General features: G+C 39.0%; 1 protein-coding gene across 1 annotated transcript in view; it reads right to left on the bottom strand.

Annotated features, from left to right (window-relative positions):
* LOC144021812 (F-actin-uncapping protein LRRC16A-like) overlaps window positions 1–20,373 on the bottom strand; it is a 60,181-nt gene that overhangs the window by 24,858 nt on the left and 14,950 nt on the right. Inside the window, exons 3-13 of the mRNA XM_077525982.1 lie at window positions 17,160–17,210; window positions 13,215–13,274; window positions 12,278–12,399; window positions 10,964–11,061; window positions 10,713–10,783; window positions 10,478–10,551; window positions 10,264–10,339; window positions 3,423–3,511; window positions 2,807–2,901; window positions 1,716–1,802; window positions 55–158 (exon numbers count right to left, since the gene is read on the bottom strand). Of these exons, the coding sequence (XP_077382108.1) occupies window positions 55–158; window positions 1,716–1,802; window positions 2,807–2,901; window positions 3,423–3,511; window positions 10,264–10,339; window positions 10,478–10,551; window positions 10,713–10,783; window positions 10,964–11,061; window positions 12,278–12,399; window positions 13,215–13,274; window positions 17,160–17,210 (927 nt within the window). The remainder of the gene's footprint in view (window positions 1–54; window positions 159–1,715; window positions 1,803–2,806; window positions 2,902–3,422; window positions 3,512–10,263; window positions 10,340–10,477; window positions 10,552–10,712; window positions 10,784–10,963; window positions 11,062–12,277; window positions 12,400–13,214; window positions 13,275–17,159; window positions 17,211–20,373) is intronic.

Raw genomic sequence — 20,373 nt, 5'->3', positions numbered from 1 at the left:
GCTGCGTCTTAAATATCATGTATATATCGGCAATATGTGCTTCTTTGCATGCACCTGCAGGTCGTCTCCTCTGAGGATGTTCCCTGAGAGGTCCAGATGGACGAGGCTGCTGGGGATGGATGAGTTGGCACTCAGTGACTGACAAAGGCTGTTCACCCCTGAAACGCGCGCACACACACACGCACACACGCACAGCCAAGCGGAAGCTGCGTCAGCATTTGTAAATCTGCGCTTGTGTTTTCACAGCATATTAAAGACAATAAATAGCGAGCGAAAATCAGAGCAAGCGAAGTGGTGAGAAGGGCGCATGAATGTCTCATGGTTGCGCAGGTGAAATTTTATACACTTGTCGTGCTTGACATTCTTTTTAAAGTCAAGATCAGAAAATCGGCGTGATAAGATGATGTCGAGTGTTTCCCAAGCTTGATTGAGCCAAAGCACATATTTCACATCGGAGCAAATCTTGAGGCTATTTTGCAAAATGATTCACAAAAAACTGGATATAGAGGATCAAGAACACTTGATGACATTATAAAGTTGCTTTTATCATTTTATTTTTGTGAAATACACCAGAGCATGTTTGTTTGCTTTTTGCTTTATGTCTATTTTGGCTTTGAATATAGCCTTCAAACCTTTATTTCTAAAATTCCGGTAATTGTAAGAATTTTTAAACACCAGTGGGAGGCCTCGATGCAGTTCTAAGCATTGGGCCTTTTGGGAGTTTGGATTATAGATTGAGCCTTGAGCTGGAGAAGCTGAGCAGGGATCGGTTGAAGCAACACTGCACTGTGGAAAACGACGGCTCTTTATTGATTGCCCGAGGCCCAAAATGTTTACAGAGCATCCCTCAAGACCGTGTCGAGTGTTGCAGCGGTTACTTTGATGCTCAACCAAGACAACATTTTACCTACAAGCCATTATTGACAACACTTGCAAATGATTTCCAAAAAAAAAAGACGAATGTCCGAATTCTGAATATGTCTGTACTTGCCATGCAATTACAGACATTTCCCGCATTATTATGAGGGACTTCTGTTTTTGTTACCTGTTGTCACTCACTCAAACAGATTGTAATTACTTTAGTTATTTTGTAAATGCTATTAAACTCATTCACTGCCTTTGACAAGTATACTTGTCAATTGTATTTTTTAGAGCGGTGCTAAATGGGGGCGAATCTGAGCATGCTCCACTGTAAATATCAAACTTGGAAACAACTTTACTGATGCCCAACCACCGGTAGATGACATCATTGCCCCATTTTATAGGAAATAAACACAGTTTCAGAGTCCATGGGAGAAATGGCTGTATTTTGGCAAACCTACATTTTTCTGCTGTCAATTATAAAAGAACGGGACGGGACAAAAAGTAGGGAGTCTATTCTGTTATTTGGTAGATTCGGTTTATATATAATTATTGAATGGAATATCACGTGAGTATTGGAAATGTAAAACTTTTTTATAATGACTGGCAGTGAATGAGTTAAATGTTGTAATTGTAATGATGTAAAGCACAATGAGTTATCTTGTACTGTATAAAAAAAATGCACTCAAATAAACCTGTCTCGCTTTGCCGTATGTGCACCGATTTAGTGTCAGTATCATCACCGCGGTGGGAACGTTTAGACATGCAGAAGCTGTAAATTGCATCTGATCATCATCTGAAATGCCAAAAGGTTCACTAAGAGGAATAACGTGGCATATTAAATCAACACGTACCTTTGGGTGACACTGAGGTTTTAGACAAGTTTACATGCTTGAGCCCAGTACCAAGTTTGGCGAACTGAGCCCCAAGGGAGGAAATACCTGCAAGAACACAAGTGATGAAAATGACTTTCCACAACCTTTCATTTTGCAAACTATTTTTTTTTTTTTTTTAACAGAACACTTATTGTCACGCCGCCAGCGGCGTGACGGCCCATGCTTTTATTTTGTGTCCATGTTTCCCGTTTTATTTTGAAAATCTCTCTTCTCACCCCAGGTCACTTGCCCTTCCTGCCGCTCCCTAATTACCGGCCCCGCCCATGATTACCACCACCTGCCACCAATCAAGACACACAATAAAAGCCATCGGCATTCTCCCCTCCGTGCCGAAGTGTCACAGTTCAGTGCATGGAAGCGGCCCACAGTCCTCATGACCTTGTTCCCGTTGCCTTGTCTTTGTGCCTTTTCCTCCCTAGCGGAGCGCCTTTCGTTGTCCCCAGTACCTTTTGCCTGTTTTTTCCTCCCTCGTGGAGCGCCTTTTGTTCTCCACTTTATTGACTCCCCGTTCTCCTCTCAGTTTGAGAGGCGACAGCTGTTGGCCGGAAATAAACCTGTTGCCTTGGTGGCCTACCTCAATCCTGCGTCTGAGTCCTACCTCTCCTTGTCTTGTCACTTATCTGATTTACTGCAAAACCAATTGTCCATGTATGAATTGTATTTTTTAAATTATTGTTTTTATGAATAAAAAAAAAAGAAATAAAATAAAAAATATAAAAAATACTAATTGTCATTCTCAAAGGAAAGCACCATTGCAATTGTTCAACAATTTATTTATGATCTATTTATGGAGGCCTTTTTGTTAATATCTTAATTAAGTACACAACAATGTACAAAGACAACGATTACTTTTCTCCAAATGTAAAAATATTACAAAATAAACAGTTCAAAATGTTTTCTATATTAACTGCATATTCAAACAACAAAGTTCTTAAAATACTGTAACTCTAAACACAAGCAGATACAAGTGAGTTAATACTTAAAATGCAATTTAAATGGACACGCCGTGGTTAGATATTGATATGAAACATTCTGTTTAAATATAATACCTCTGTCCTCCAGTGGGTTGTTGGCAAGATTGATGGTGGTGAGTCCTGAGCTGAGGTTATGTGCAAGGGCAGCAGCGAGTTTCTGGGCAAAATCACTGATGAGAGACCAAAAGACAACATAAGTACGTGACCAATGCGTATTAGCCTTTGGAAAATTAAGCACCCTAAAACATGTAATAGTAACTGTATGATCTTGGAACAAAAACCTGAACCATGAAACAAGGTGCAGATAAAAGCTGGATTTAAAAAAAAAAAAGAAGACTTGAGACAGAAAAGTAATGAAAGCTTAATTTCCTTTATAGAGCCGACATAAGTAGATGGCCAGCCAATGCAAATACCTTCTGAGAAACAGCTGCATCTGTTCAAGATGCACATCAACGTGTGTAGGTGCACACTTTTCCACTTCACTGGCTATACTTTGTATAACATGCTTGAAAAGTGTGTGAATTTGTATCCATTCAAGCAAAAGAGCTTTAGTCAAATGTCATCACAAGCTCTGTTCTAGTCTAGGTTAGGGTTAATACTTTTTGGAACCAGGAAAGATCCCTTAGAAAACATGGAAGACCAAGGGGGATTCTCAATCTTTTATACCCATAAAGTTGTGATAATTACTCACGTTTTGAGTCCTGCGCTATCCAGCACCAACTCCTCAAGACGAGTGGAGCGAGACACCACCCTAAGGATCTGCTCACAAACATCTGTCGACTTGAGAAAAACACACATAAGCTTAAATTGATAAGATCACAAAAGCATGAAATGATACGCAGTTAGGCTTTACTAAAAGACGTTGACTGTAAATCCAAAACAACAACAGTCACGCTACTCAACTGGATCCGCTCCAAGGCGAGAATGTCATTAGAAAAGCTAAAATGCAATTAACCAGACAAACAAAATCCAGAAAGATGGAAACAAAACAAGATGCGCTTTGGGACACGCGCTTTTCCCCTTTTTCAAAATTGCAGAGAAAAAGCTCCCTTCAATGTCAATGAAATAATAGCGAGCAATTCAATCTGCGGTACTTTTTGTAGCCATTAATGTGTGGCGAAGAACAACTTGGATCGACACACTTCAGTCAACATTTCAGCGGGACAAAGTTGTCTCCCCGTGGTTGCATCACCACAGGAGACACACACACACACAATTTATACAGAATAAAAAATTCCACAGTTGGAAGTACAAGCCCCGCCTACATGATCACTGACCCAGTTCACTGCATGTTGCCTCTCACTCCCTCTTTCATGTTTCATGTTTGCAGTCGGTTGCTAATCATCCGCACGTCCACAACAATTTTCCATCGGAATACCAGAAATGTACTGAACCATCGTGCTGTTTGTTATTCTTGGTAATTGACAGTCTTGCCCTCTGGGCCAACACGGCCCTGGCGGGGCTGAAACACTGGCAACATTGTCCCGCATGCGGCCAGAGAGAAAGCGGGGAGGAGGGCAGAAAAAGCGGAGCTGAGGGATAGAAAGATGGCGAAGATGGAAGAAAGAGCCTGTTGTTCCCGTGTTTACGCCATGAAACGATGACTTAAGAGAGAAGGGCTTCGAATGAAAGCAATACCTGAAACCTTCACTTTTCTGTGTTGGTTTGAGCTGGTGACAGCGTCACACATGCAAGCGTGCACACTTTGTATGCAAGCTACACTTTCATCATGAGGTCATCTTCGCACTGCTGTTGTCCTTTCCCGTCATCCTTGCATCTCGAGTCCAGTTCAGCAACCTGACTAGAACACTCACTTAACAGGGTGATCGGGAAAATCATTCCTCGTGATGGAAGGAAAGCATACAGTCTACGAATGTGGTGAAAGTCACAAAATAAAAAAAGAAAAATGTTTTTTGGTTACATACCAAATACAGCATGAAGCGGCTACATCAGCATGACTAAAGCAATAGGAGCTATTCTGCCCTCAAGGTCAATGTTTGCATGTGAATAGATTTGCCAGAAAATCTGCTCTGCTGTTGAGAACTGAGGAGGAGATGCGTTTCTTTCCCCGAGATCTCAACTCTTTCCCGCTACCTCTTGAATTATTTCATCGTCTGGCTCTCCGTCCCTCTGTATTGAAATCCAAATTGACCGACATATCTCGATCCTGCTGCTGTTGATTCTCTTTTCCGCACTCTGTACCTTTCGTGACTGGCTCACAAATGAAATGCTTTGCGGAAAAGGACTTTTGGCAAACTGCTTTTCAACACATTTGGAGTGACGGAAGAGATAAAGTTCAAAAGGATCGGAACGAACAGTCAGCAAGTTGTATGTGCAGCTTTTACAATTATAACTGTGCAAACGAGCTTGCAGACAAAACAATTACACTAAGCAAGCAGATAGATACGGGGGCCGAATGGACACTTATTGAGGCATTCAAAAAGTCTTTTAAATGATTAAATATAACCTATGATTGCACCTTGTTCAAACGACACTAATATGTTCATGTATCTAGTATAGGCTGTTTGAAATTAAATATTTTTATTGTATTTTGATGTTCATGCACAGTGCTAAAATATTGAAAAACCTTGTTTATCGTCTAAAATACCGTATTTGATTAAAATTACATTCATTACAAAGCCATAAAAGCCTTATAAATTATTGTCTTAGACATGACTCGTTTTTAGTTTTGACTAAAGGAAAATTCTCTTTGTTTTATTCATTCATTTTTAATTTATTTAATTCAATGTCCGGTGATTGAATTGTTATTTTATTTTTCTTATTATCATTATTATTATTATTATTATTATTAATTCAATTTCTGGTGTAATAACCTTATTTATTGATTGATTGAATTATTTTTTTTTTATTTGCTGCTGGACATGTAAATTTCCCAGAGGGAGCCATCACAAAGGGATCAATAACGTCAAGTCTAAGTCCAAGTACAAGTTGAAGTCATTGGAACAGTTTCCAACATGACAGCTTACAACAACTTTGATTGTTTTTTAACATTTTTAACTAAAATAATCAGGTTTCGTTAATGTTTGGATCAAAATAAAAATGTGCTGCAATGCTTTTGGTGTGTGTGTGAGATTTTTTTATTTTTTTTTTTATTTGTATTTTTTTTTAGCAATACCATATACTATTAATCTGGATATTTTTGGGTACGGAATCATAAGATATTCAATCATTTATTCCTTTAACACAGACAGTAAATAGTCTAAATCAGGGGTGTCAAACATAAGGCCCGGGGGCCGGATCAGGCCCGCAATGGGGTTTAATCCGGCCCGCGAGATAGTTTTGTAAAGTTAAAAAAAAAAAAAAAAAAGTAATGTCGGTCCAATTAATCAGCCGGCCACAATCAAAGCTTATAAATTCACAATTACACAAGTAAGTCTCAGTTGAGCAATGCAACTTGTACATGGAATTGCTCTGAATGTCGTTATTTTAAAAACAATTGCAAGTGAGTTTGTTTAAAAAATAAAAACATGAATCAAATACAAACGTGCTGAATAATACACACATTCAACTACACATTGACAAGGATTAACGTCCGTATAACTTCATTAACGGCACCCGGCACACAATCAGTGAACAATGTACAGGTTTATGCAAAAATATTTGGGGACAATATTTGTACAGATGCGCCCCGCAATTTAGGGCTGGCCCACAAATAGCGAAAATCTGCATGTAATTGACGGCAACGTTTTAAAAATTATTTTACAATTTTACCGATCCGGCCCACTTGCGAATATATTTTCCTCCATGTGGCCCCTGAGCTAATATGAGTTTGACACCCCTGGTCTAAATAGATCGGAAATGCTATTGCTCTCTCAAAAGTAACACACCACAATAATTGAATCAGGAATGATTGAAGCTCGTCTTTTTTTTTTTTTTTCACTGGTCTTGGTGACCATTTAATACCCGCTAAGCCGGGATAGAAAAGACACACGTTAAACACTTGAGCCGCTGTGAACGTTTGAGCCTAAATATGCACATGATGGCAAGGTGGGGAGGGAAGGGATTAAACGCAGCACAAAGGAACGAGCAATGACGAAGACATAAAATAATCGTTTGGACTGAGGGAGCCGAGTGCGGTAACTGGTGAGACGGCAAGAGGCCTGAAGACAAGACAGCTGGTAATGGAGACCTGCAAGGGGGGGGGGCATGATGTCCCTTTGTCTCGTTCTGATCTTGGGAGTTTTATCACATGAGAACATTTGACTGATCCCGAGTCAACTGGCATGAGAGGGTCGACATGGGGAAACAAAAGGACACAATGCCAAGTCATTTTGTGGGGACTAGAATGGTCATGAGGCGAAGGAAACTCAACAAATATGCCTATTATAAAAAAAATAATAATAATAAAGTATGGAGAATATTTTCAAAAGTAAACATGATGTATACTGATAGATATGCATATGCACAAGTATTAGTCTGCGACTGGCTGGCAACCAGTTCAGGGTGTACCCCTCCTACTGCCCGAAGACAGATGGGATAGGCTCCAGCACCCCCCACGGCCCTTGTGAGGAGCAAGCGGTTAAGAAGATGGATGGATGGATGGATGGATGGATGGATGATAGATGGATGAATGGATGATAGATGGATGGATGGATTAGATGGATGGATGGATGATAGATGGATGGATGGATGGATGGATTAGATGGATGGATGGATGGATGGGTGGATGGATGGATGGATGGATTAGATGGATGGATGGATGATAGATGGATGGATGGATGAATGGATGAATGGATGATAGATGGATGGATGGATTAGATGGATGGATGGATGGATGGATGGATGGATGGATGGATGGATGATAGATGGATGGATGGATGGATGATAGATGGATGGATGGATGGATGATAGATGGATGGATGATAGATGGATGGATGGATGATAGATGGATGAATGGATGGATGGATGGATTAGATGGATGGATGGATGGATGGATGGATGGATGGATGGATGGATGATAGATGGATGGATGGATGGATGGATGATAGATGGATGAATGGATGGATGGATGGATGGATGGATTAGATGGATGGATTAGATGGATGGATGGATGGATGATAGATGGATGGATGGATGGATGATAGATGGATGGATGGATGGATGATAGATGGATGGATGATAGATGGATGGATGGATGATAGATGGATGAATGGATGGATGGATGGATTAGATGGATGAATGGATGGATGGATGGATTAGATGGATGGATGGATGGATGGATGGATGGATGGATGGATGGATGATAGATGGATGGATGGATGGATGGATGATAGATGGATGAATGGATGGATGGATGGATGGATGGATTAGATGGATGGATTAGATGGATGGATGGATGGATGATAGATGGATGGATGGATGGATGATAGATGGATGGATGGATGGATGATAGATGGATGGATGATAGATGGATGGATGGATGATAGATGGATGAATGGATGGATGGATGGATTAGATGGATGGATGGATGGATGGATGGATGGATGGATGGATGATAGATGGATGGATGGATGGATGGATGATAGATGGATGAATGGATGGATGGATGGATTAGATGGATGGATTAGATGGATGGATGGATGGATGATAGATGGATGGATGGATGGATGGATTAGATGGATGGATGGATGGATGGGTGGATGGATGGATGGATGATAGATGGATGGATGGATGGATGGATGAATGGATGAATGGATGATAGATGGATGGATGGATTAGATGGATGGATGGATGGATGGATGATAGATGGATGGATGGATGGATGATAGATGGATGGATGGATGGATGATAGATGGATGGATGATAGATGGATGGATGGATGATAGATGGATGAATGGATGGATGGATGGATTAGATGGATGGATGATAGATGGATGGATGGATGATAGATGGATGAATGGATGGATGGATGGATTAGATGGATGGATGGATGGATGGATGGATGGATGGATGATAGATGGATGGATGGATGGATGGATGATAGATGGATGAATGGATGGATGGATGGATGGATTAGATGGATGGATTAGATGGATGGATGGATGGATGATAGATGGATGGATGGATGGATGATAGATGGATGGATGGATGGATGATAGATGGATGGATGATAGATGGATGGATGGATGATAGATGGATGAATGGATGGATGGATGGATTAGATGGATGGATGGATGGATGGATGGATGGATGGATGGATGATAGATGGATGGATGGATGGATGGATGATAGATGGATGAATGGATGGATGGATGGATTAGATGGATGGATTAGATGGATGGATGGATGGATGATAGATGGATGGATGGATGGATGGATTAGATGGATGGATGGATGGATGGGTGGATGGATGGATGGATGGATGATAGATGGATGGATGGATGGATGGATGAATGGATGAATGGATGATAGATGGATGGATGGATTAGATGGATGGATGGATGGATGGATGATAGATGGACGGATGGACAAGTATTCATTAATACTTGTTCATCCGCCCATCTATCAATCGATCAGCCACTGATCATGATTGGCTGATTTCCATGGAAAAGTACGTGATCTTCACATATCCAAATTTGACCAATCAGCCGTGGCCATTGCAGCCCGCCCCCTCCAAAGTTCCTGCCTGGCTCAGCAAGAGCCGACTGCTGCAATACTACTTGGATGCCCCCTGGGGAATTTAATTACGCTGGTAATTGTTGTTGGTGGAAAAACACCCAAACTGGATTTGACCAAAGGTAAAACTGAAAAGTTCTCCAAAAATTCCAGCGGTGGAAAAACGTGGCACACGTGAGTTGATGTAAAAGATTTAATTCTTAATATGTGGGATTTTTTTTCTCACTCAATAAATGCACTTTAATTAAAGGTTGCATTTTCTTCTTTTAAAATTTGGATCCTTTATTACTTAGAAGAAAAAAAAATGAATTTATTAGATACTTAAGAAAACATCTCACCCAGGGGTGCCAATATTTATGGGGTGAGCTGTACACGTGTAAAACAAAGGATTGTTGCAAGTGTGAGACGGAGGACGTTTAATAGAATTGATAGCAAAGGAGACCACACGTTTTTTTATGTAGTGCCTCGCGAGACGAAGTGATGTGAGCAAATCTGGCAAGCTTGTAGCAGACTATAATACAGCTGAAATATACAGCGAGGAACTAAAAGGAGAGGGGTGGGGACTAAAGGGGTAATAAACTGAAACAATTTAGCAGTCTACCATCTTTACAACCATATCAATAACGGTTCTACATAAACATTAAGACAGCAGAATAAATTTTCAGAATAAAAGCAGCACAGCACTAGACTGGGATTCCTTCCAACTGGCGACTGAGCAGAGTGAAAACCAGAATGCAAAAATGCAATTCAACCACGTGGTTGTTGTCTGTTCACGATTTGTGGCCAAAATGGAGGGTCACCTGATTCATGGTCAGCTTAGAAAAATGACAAGAATTGTTGTTTGGAGTCCCTCGACCGACAAACAGCTCACCAGTGGTGAGAGAAAGGGAGCTTACCAGCTTGCAGTCCTTAGTGGTGAGCTTGGTGAACCACTGGTTGAATTCAAGGACTGCAATTATGGCCACCAAGTCTCTGAGGAACAGAACACAAGCAGAGAGGGGGAAAAAAAAAAAAAAAAGGAGGTCAATCACACAATTCACTACAATGACTTCGACACCTTTATGTTACAAACTTTTACAAGAGTCTTTGACGGTATATAAAAACGCACACCTGTTCTCTAAATGGCTGAAATCCTGCAAGTTGAGCTCTCTGGTGTCTTGCGTCAAATAGATGGTGTCTACATCCTGGGAGAAAAATGATTCATTACAGTTTGGAATTGAATAACGTCCATAATGAACAAGAGGTTTCTTTGTGGACAAGATACAAAAAAGTTGAGAAAAGACCAGACATTTATACGCTTACTATGTGGTTCTTTTAGTTATCAATATTGTGAAATGATACTGACCCACTGGACCTCTTCTCTGTATGGCAGTGACAGCCAGTCGCAAACACATCTGTACATCTGAGAAAAGCCACCTGCAGCACAAGTCAGCATTAGAATCCAGACAGACAGACAGACAGACGACTAAATGAATAACTGCAGCAGAAAGCACAATCCTTCAAAGCTCGACTTTCACAGATCTGTTCTTGCAGTCCTTTTTTTTTTTTTGTTTTTGAGCCTGACATTATGAGCTTCGTGACATCACTGCTGCCTACCACATGGTCCCGGGTCAGCAGGTTTGTTGTTCTCCCACAACGTCTGCAGTGACGTCAGCCTGTCGGCAGGCTCCATGCTGAGCTTCTTCATCACTTTACTGGTTTTTGAGAAAATTAGAAAAAAGCAAGAATATTGCTTAGTAGGGGTGTTAAAAAAAAAATCGATTCGGCGATATATCGCGATACTACATCGCGCGATTCTCGAATCGATTCAATAATCGGCAGAATCGATTTTTTTTTTTTTTTCTTTTTTTTTTTAGGATTCACACCTTGAGCATGGAAGAATGTTATATGAACGGAACATTAAGCCTTAATATTTTATTTTAATGCTGTTCAAACATGAAACAGATTACAACCTCTATAAGACTGAAATTTCAGATAAATAAATAATACATTTTCATATAAATCTAAATTTGAATGAAAAAAAATCACAACAATCGACTTATAAATTCGTATCGGGATTAATCGGTATCGAATCGAATCGTGACCTGTGAATCGTGATACGAATCGAATCGTCAGGTACTAGGCAATTCACACCCCTATTGCTTAGTAAGACACGTTGGTGTATATGCTCACTCCAAAAGTCATTATTGATTACACGAGGGAGCAATCTGAGAAATTATTGAGTTAGATATTTCTGATGATTCAAACTAAAATTGGCATGCTGATTCCAAAATGTGTCTTTTTTTAATAGCACGTCACATTTTTTTTTTCCTCAAGAGCTTACCCTCCATACAAGTCCATTGATTAGCTCTAGTAAGATTGTCGTAAGAGCTGATTATGAATGGCCTCATCTACAGCTAAGTGAAAACCTGTTAGTGCAGTCACAATTGAGGCTAATTAATTAACACATTCACTGCCATAGACAGCTTTAGACGTCAAAGATTCATTTCTTTCCTGCACATGCAATAAAACAATGTGCAAAAAAGCTTTTTCGTTCTGCATCAACTTGGTATTAAAGCAACAACAGTAAATTGCAGCGTTTACTACACATAGTTTAAAAAAACAACAACTTTTGTGTAGTCTCCAAGAATATTCAAAACATGCGGACATCCAACTTTAACACATTCACTGCCATAGACGGTTTTAGACGTCAAAGATTTTTTTTGTCCTGGACTGGCAGTGAATGAGTTTAGCGAAGATGTCTTAATATGATGTCTCAATATGATGTCTTAAGACATCATATTGATGCCACACAACTCAAATATAATATAGGACAGAGCATGCACCCGTTTGTGAATAAGCGAACGCAATGAGCACGTGCTTTTGTCTCGATAATAATTTGGGAGTTTCTTTGACTGCGATGAGACTCACGTGGGTGGAAGACCTGGACATATTCTGAGCAGACAGTTTCCGACATGTGCAACCACCTCGTTGACCTCCTCAGTGGAGGGCAGCTTCAGTGAGAAGGAGCCTCGCTCGTATTCTACAAACAGCTAAAAAGGAAGGACAAGAGTAAAAAAAAAAACATTTTGTCCAATGGATTTTTTTGGGTAATCTGGATCTTACTTTCCAGATCTCCCCAAAAAGGAGTTAAAAAAATCTATTTAATTCGACAGTAAAATTTGAATGATATAATCCTTTCTATTGCTACCACTAATCTATCCACGGTAATGCCGACACATCTGTCCATGCACCAATAAAGTAAAGATCTTTTCCAAGATGGGTTAACAATTACAGCATTCACTTCAATTATGCTTACACACCGATCAAATCTGCATAATCCTGGGAAGTTCCTACCCCACAGTGTTAGCCCAAATATTAAAATGAGTAACATCTTTGGGGACGAGTGGTACAAAGGTTGAGCTGCAAGAAGTCAAAGTGACAGATTATCCTATGATGTAAAGTAGATCACGCCGACGAGCTCAACTGAAGCCAAAACGGAAGAGCGCTCGCTCCAGATGGACAACGTGGATTTCAGAGCTTGATTCTCTCATCCAGTTGAGGTATGCAATAACTGATCTTAACGGTGCTTTCAGATATTTGCACACTGATGCCCTATGTAAAACGGCGTTTTTGCTTTAAGAAAAAAATTCATAAAGAATCCCTCAGACCCTCGTTCACTTCAGTACATGTTCTTGTTCACATGAATTCTCTCTCTCTCCCTTTCGGAAGTCGCGCTGGTAATTCCAGACTTGTGTGCCAGCGGGGTTTAAGTAAGCAGCGCATGTCGTCTGGACATGCCAAATGACCACACAGTCAGCTTTGTTTCTCTTTTTCATACTGGTACTTGAGATGAGATGTTCCGTACCTGCTTTGCTTTATTACAGGTAATGCCCTGGATCTCCAAGTAATTCAAGGAGTGTTCCACCTAAAACACAAAGAGGGAACAACAACATTGGCAAGGGGGGAATACAATGTAAATGGTTCAGATTTTGCGTGTGAACTCATTTTGTGTGCATACGCTGTGATAGTAGTCTCACTTACAAGACTTAACAGTGACTGAATGTCTGAAGAATGTGCATAAAATGTCCATAATTCAAACGGTACTTTCTTGTGCACACTATTTTACACATGAAAAGAAATGTGTTTTTGGCTAGAAGATACAGTTTTACATGTAAAATCAAACAAAAACAAAACAAACAAAAAAACCTTGTGCAAAGAAGCATTTCAGGGAAAATACCAACAAAGCAATAGTCTGCTTTTGCATACCAAAAAAGGAAAAAAACAAAAACTATCCTCAACGTGTTAGTTGATAGCGGGGGAATCTGTGTGCCTGAGAATGTTGATCTTATTGTAAGCAAGCAAGTTCCCGCACTTGCATCTCACTTACACAGAGCCTGAAGGCAGGCCAGGAAGCGAGAGCAGAACAATTCCAGGTGGGAGTTGACTTTTGAGGATTGGCTCACAGATGAGAGGGGGGGGGCGATAAGATAAGCAGACTGTCTGCTGTCTGACTCTCGGTGGGTGCGTTTCAGGAAGGCTGTGCTTCTCTTCAATATTTTGTCGACATAAAAACGCTCATTGACTTTTTACAAAATGCACTTTTGTGGATTCAATTGAAACAATTGTATACAAGATATACCGTCTTGTCAGTACACTACCTAATTAATACTGTATATTAGGGGTGTCAAAAAAAATCGATTCGGCGATATATCGCGATACTACATCGCGCGATTCTCGAATCGATTCAATAATCGGCAGAATCGATTTTTTTTTTTTTTTTTTTTTTTTTTTTAGGATTCACACCTTGAGCATGGAAGAATGTTTTATGAACGGTACATTAAGCCTTAATATTTTATTTTAATGCTGTTCAAACATGAAACAGATTACAACCTCTATAAGACTGAAATTTCAGATCAATAAATAATACATTTTCATATAAATCTTACACTCTACAAGCTTACTGATTAGTATTTTCTAAATATGAATGAAAAAAAATCCCAACAATCGACTTATAAATTCGTATCGGGATTAATCGGTATCGAATCGAATCGGGACCTGTGAATCGTGATACGAATCGAATCGTCAGGTACTAGGCAATTCACACCCCTACTGTATATGATTGCTATTAACTCCTGTTCCAACTGCTCCCGACAAAGCTTTATTGTAATACTATTTTCTTTTTTCAGAGAATAAACATTTGTGTTCCGAACTAAAATGCATGCCACGTACTTCAATCACTACACAAATAATAATCAGAAGTTGTTCGACTGTTTGCTTATGAAGGCAAACGCTGATGTGTTTCCACACGAGTGACACTTTGCAACATTTTAGAAAACATTTATAGAAACAGAAAAGATATCTAGAATTCAGTCGGTCAGACATTCCAGTTTTTTCAGCTAATGTTGTTGCTAAAATAGTAGTTTATGAAGGCTTATTTTAACTTGTATTGGGCCATTCTGACTGTAATGCTTTGGAAAACGGACAACAAAAATTCCTTTTTTTTTTTAAGACTAAGATTTTTTTTATTGTCCTGTTCATCAAAACAGGATTTTGCCTAATCACATAAAACCACAGCAACCAAACTCACCAGCAGAAATATAGTACTATCAACGTGAAAATGTGTGCAAATCAATTTATCGTGAAAACAAGTTGCATGCAGAATGGGTTCAAGAGTATAAACGTGTGCTGCACTATGTTTCATAATGCTGACTATTACCCGCATGTCACAATATGTGGCAGATATCACCATAGCAGCTCAACTGATTTCCAGCCAATATTACGGGAACATGCTGACACACAGAAGCTGACGGGGAAAGAAAGAAAGAAAGAAAACAAAAAAACATCCTGCTGAGAAATGACCAAATGCATTAGCGTTTGCAGGGCTCACTCATTTGTCTGCTGCCCACCTGTCACTACTGCATGCAAACACATTCATTTAAAGGGAGAACATAAAATATGATAAAAAAAAAATGCCCAGTTTTATTTATCCTGGATTGAGAAAAAAAGTGATGAGGATGAGAGTGAAAATACGGAATGAAAGGCTTAAAGGACATTTGAGCAGAGATGGTCAGACTGAAGGGATGTTGAATAATTTGCGGCCTTGGAAGTGTTTCTGATGGAGTAGCTCATAAATTAGAGGTTTGAACTCTTCAAGACAGGATGGTGGACATAAAAAGTAACAGTTGCACTGCCTAAATAAAAATTCTCAAAATGTGAATGGCACAAAAGAGGGTTCAATGACACAACATCACATGTAATGCAACCAATCAATCGCTTCAAAATTGTGCCTGAAGGTATCATTAACTGGAGAAAATAAATAAGTATATGAGGCACGAGGCTATGGTGACCGTAATATCATTTAAAAAACAAGGAAAGCAAAATTGGGCAGCAGTCGCTCCTCTGGAAGGAATTGGGCTTTGGAAGCAGCCTGCATTTGTGTGATTCGGTTCTCTCGTACAGTAGTTGAATTTCCTCATAAGGGGTTATACGCTAATTATTTGACAACTGCCAAAAGAAAGTAAAAGTACTAAAGTAGTAATAGGAACTAATGTGTGACATTTGTCGGTTTTTCACACATAGCTATGATGCAACAAGGACTTACAACCACCAAGAGGTGCAAAAACAGACCAGGATTCTATCTTTGGCCACAATGGGACTCGGGATTCCAGATAAGGTTGAGCCATTTAAAACTAAAAAGAAAAACCTTTAACCGGAAGTCATTCGCTGCCATTCTTGAGTGTGTGTGTGTGTGTGTTTAGAGAGGCAGAGGACACGCCCCTCCCATGAACTTCAGAACACAGCCTATGCTAAAGCAATAAGTAGATTGTACTTGAACTGTTTCCATCTGTACTGTCTGACTCACAGAGCTTTTTTGGGACACTGAATAAATGAACAGTGCAATGAACAATGTTGAGTTTCCTAATGGTTTGGAGTGAATCAGAACATACTTGGAACATATTTCCTAACGCTTCCACGATTAGGGAATCGGGACTTTGAGTGGGTGTCTAACCCCACCCCTACCCAATAAATGCGACTTACATGCCAGAGCTACTTAAATTTGTTTTTGTCTTCTTCATGATGCCTTTTTTTTTTTTACTACAGTAGTGCAAGTTATAGTGATACTCAAAAGTGACTTAAAGCCCAAGAAAATACTGTACTGATAAGGCTCTGCGTTACATGCTGTACGATTTTCCAAGTAAGAAAAAAAACAAAAACAAAAAAAACACAGACCTGTCAACAGACTTGGCAAAAGTGTGTGTACCGTATTTTCCGCACTATAAGGCGCACCTTCATTGAATGACATATTTTCAAACTTTTTCCATATATAAGGCGCTACAGTAGAGGCTGGGGTTACGTTATGCATCCATTAGATGGTGCTGCGCTAAAGGGAATGTCAACAAAACAGTCAGTAGGTCAGTCAATCTTTATTAACAGATTACAAACCATCTTTCTGACAACTCCATTCACTCCCAAAATGAATAAACAGCCGTTTTATTATTTTATCTGAGGTAAAGTATTCGTATTAGCTAGCGATCCAAGATGGCGGGATCTTCTGCCGATCGTGTAGGGTCACCGATAACGTCTTGACAGCGAGACCTGTTGCGGCTCAATATTGATCCATATATAAGGCGCACGGTCAGCTTTTGAAAAAATTGAAGGCTTTGAGGTGCGCCTTATAGTGCGGAAAATACGGTATTTATCAATGGCATTTTACAACATGCGCCAAAACAAAGATAACAATCCAGTATTTTTATTTTTTTTTATAATGTCATACTTTCATGGAAAGAAAAGTGAACTTTGCTCCTCTTACCTTGGTGGGAATGCGTGCAGTCAGGAGGTAAGCTCGATGGGACGCAAGAGCCTGAGAGAAAGAACAGAGGGGGAAAACGATGAGTCTGTGCTTGTAAATAATACGATCCTTTGCGGTAAATACACAGCGTGCGCCGCTCTTAAAAGGAAGTGACACAGAAGACGAACGAGCTCTTCTGTTGACTCATCAGGATGAAAACGCTTATGACTGGAAAAATCTTGTCAAAGACAAAAAAAAAAACAATGCGATTCTCTGCTCAACATCTGTTCTTTACTGAAGATGTAATGTACATTCTAAAATAATTTCTTTATTGTCGTTTCCCAGACTGCACAGGAAACGTGAGGATGAGCAGGAACACATAGAACGCATACACTTAACATTCCTTTGCAGAAAATTTGTTTAAATTGTATATTTGAATTATTAGTGACATTCTGATCTAAAACAAAAGCTAACATCAGGAGCTGTTTGACCTTTGAAAAAAACTGCAACTAGAACAATCAGCCATAGCATTTCGGTTTTAACCGTTTGTAGCCCGAATTGTATGTCCCGATGGCGTTATTTCTGTCTGCCAGCTATTTCCTTTTCAAAACAAATGGATTATAATCCAAACTGACCTTTAAATAAATTACAGAGGCATTCTCACCAAGAAAACAAAACAAAACAGATGCCATGCTAAGAAGCACTTCAAGAAGTATTCTTCAAGAATCTGACATTGAAGTTCATTCTCACTTTTTTTTTCCCCCACCAACTTAAAATTCAAAGCTTTTTGGAGACCCCCAAAGTTGGAACAGGCAATCCTTAAAACATGTCAGCACATTTATTCAATATTGACATACTTCAAATACTGGAGCCATATTCATAAAGCGAATACAAAAGAAGACATTGAGAAGACTTGTCTCTTCCTATGGGAAGACGTCAGAGTATAGAGATAATGTAACATACCAAAACATAGAAGAAAAAGTAAATATAGATGGCGAGAAGAAGAAAAATGTCACAATATTTTAATAGTTTATCTTTTTGAGAGAGAGCGAGAGAGAATTTTTTATTTTTTTTTAATAAAACAAGCAGACTGACTGATTTTGTGGTGCACTAAGGCAAAGGCAAAGCTCCATAAGTTATAAGGTTTGATGTGATCGAGACAGACAGGCCTGGGAGACGAAACATTCATTTTAGTCAAAAGTGCCAGATGCCAACGCTATGCACATACAAATCTGCAACGTTGACAATCTTATTTTTCTCATTTCTACTATAGGGCCGAACGAACGATGATGCTATTGCAAGTCTTATTTAACAAACAAGAAATTAATTGGTCCTTCTCAAGTTAGAAAATAAAGATCACATTTCACCATAAACTTCATCACCTTCTAATGTGAAATTTAGCACATTTTAATGAGATACTTATCACGGAAAAAACTTGGGTAAAGTCACTAGCAGGGTCATTTTTGTGCATTCAGATTTCTAGAGATAAGTTACAAATCTATACAATTACGCTGAGCTGCTATGATTGCAAAAAAAAATATAAAAAAAAAAAGACCTAGCCAAGTTTTAAAAAAGTAGGTAAATAAGCTTTATTTGTATAGCGCTTTTCGACTTCAGAAAAAATATATTTTCAAAAAATCTGAGGTGAACATTTTTCGTATTGGGTTTTTCCTTGAGCAGAATCGTTCTAAAAATCAAACTTATGAAACAGGACTGAGTAAAAATCAAAATGCGAACCGCTCCAGTTGTCTCAGGTTTGCTTTCCCCCAGACGACATGTTTTAGCTCGTCCACAGATGTCCAACCGGATTGAGATCAGGGTTCACAGAAGGTCACTTCAGAGTCGTGCGTTTTGCTCGGAGCCATTCCAACTATTTAGTCCATTTTGTGGATATGTGCATCACTCGTTGTTTCTTTGACATTACTCACCTGACTTCCCTGTTCAATGTCAGTCGTGGTGGTTTTCATTTAAAAACAACTTTTCAAACATGACAATTCACTGTACAATAGAAAATGTACAACAGAAATACTTGTGCTTCAAACTAAGTGAAATTTTAATGTGATCCATGTAACACTGCTGTTTGCTATGTACACAAAAAAACAAAAACAACAACTGGAAAATAATGTACTCTCTTTACAAACAAAGAATTGTTCAACTTCATACAGTTTTTGTTTTTGCCGTAGTGGTGCGTCTGTTTTACTGTGAGTGGAATAATAAAATTATGAATATCAATGAAACATCTTGAGCTCCAATAAAGAAGCAATGACAGACAAAAACTACACAGCACGTCTGTGTGTCTTCTCTCCATTCACAACACCAGCATGACTCCATTATCCTTTTTTGTCAAAACTGTCAAACCCTCATGATGCACACAATGGGTTTCTATGGCAACAATTGAGCCATACACAAATTTGTGAACACAAACAGTTTTTCGATCAACGGTCATTTATGAAAGCGGCTCTTCCTCATGATAATTTATCAATATACCAAAGCATGAGAAAGCTACAATATATTGTCAGCTAGCTCAAAATGTTATTTTATAACATTCAATTTAAAAAAAAAAAAAAAGAAGAAATCTTAAAATGCACCTTCTGAAACAAATCATTGACTCTTCTGGCTACTTCCAAGTCAAACGAGTACCCAAAGCATACGTAAATGGATGATTAGAAAATGTGTAATGAAATTACACTTTTTTTAATATGATACATGATTTAAAATGCAAATTAATGTGAGACTGTGATCTTCGTTGCACACAAAATTATTTTCCCAAAAATAATTCGGATTTTCTTTCACTGCAATCTCTTCCTATTTCTTATCTTATAGAATATGAATGATGGTTAGATGACATGAATATGCAAGAAATGAAGAAATGGTGCAGATAAAAAACAAACTGCTTTGCGAACTGCTATTTTTGAATTATCAGAGATGATGTAAAACTGTGCAAGAGAGCCGTCATTCTATGGGCTTCTTCTATTCTAATCTGTCAACAAAAGTTGGTGACATTGACAGGAGCTGCAAAATAATACTGCAACCGACAAATTACACCAATTATGTCAAAACAATTTTCACATTTCGCAATCCCGTTGGCTCCCGGCTGTTTTACTGGATTATGACTGATTTTGCAAGGCCCACATAATATTGTGTTCAATTGCTATAAAAGCATGGAACCTATCAAAAGAAAGGTTAAAGTCTCTTCTTTCATCAGGAAAATAAAGTATGTTTCTATCTGTTTCCG

This window comes from Festucalex cinctus, chromosome 7 (assembly GCF_051991245.1).
Source record: "Festucalex cinctus isolate MCC-2025b chromosome 7, RoL_Fcin_1.0, whole genome shotgun sequence".
Lineage (NCBI taxonomy): Eukaryota > Metazoa > Chordata > Actinopteri > Syngnathiformes > Syngnathidae > Festucalex > Festucalex cinctus.
Note: the sequence above shows the minus strand (reverse complement) of the source record. Positions and strands in the feature narration are given on the sequence as shown.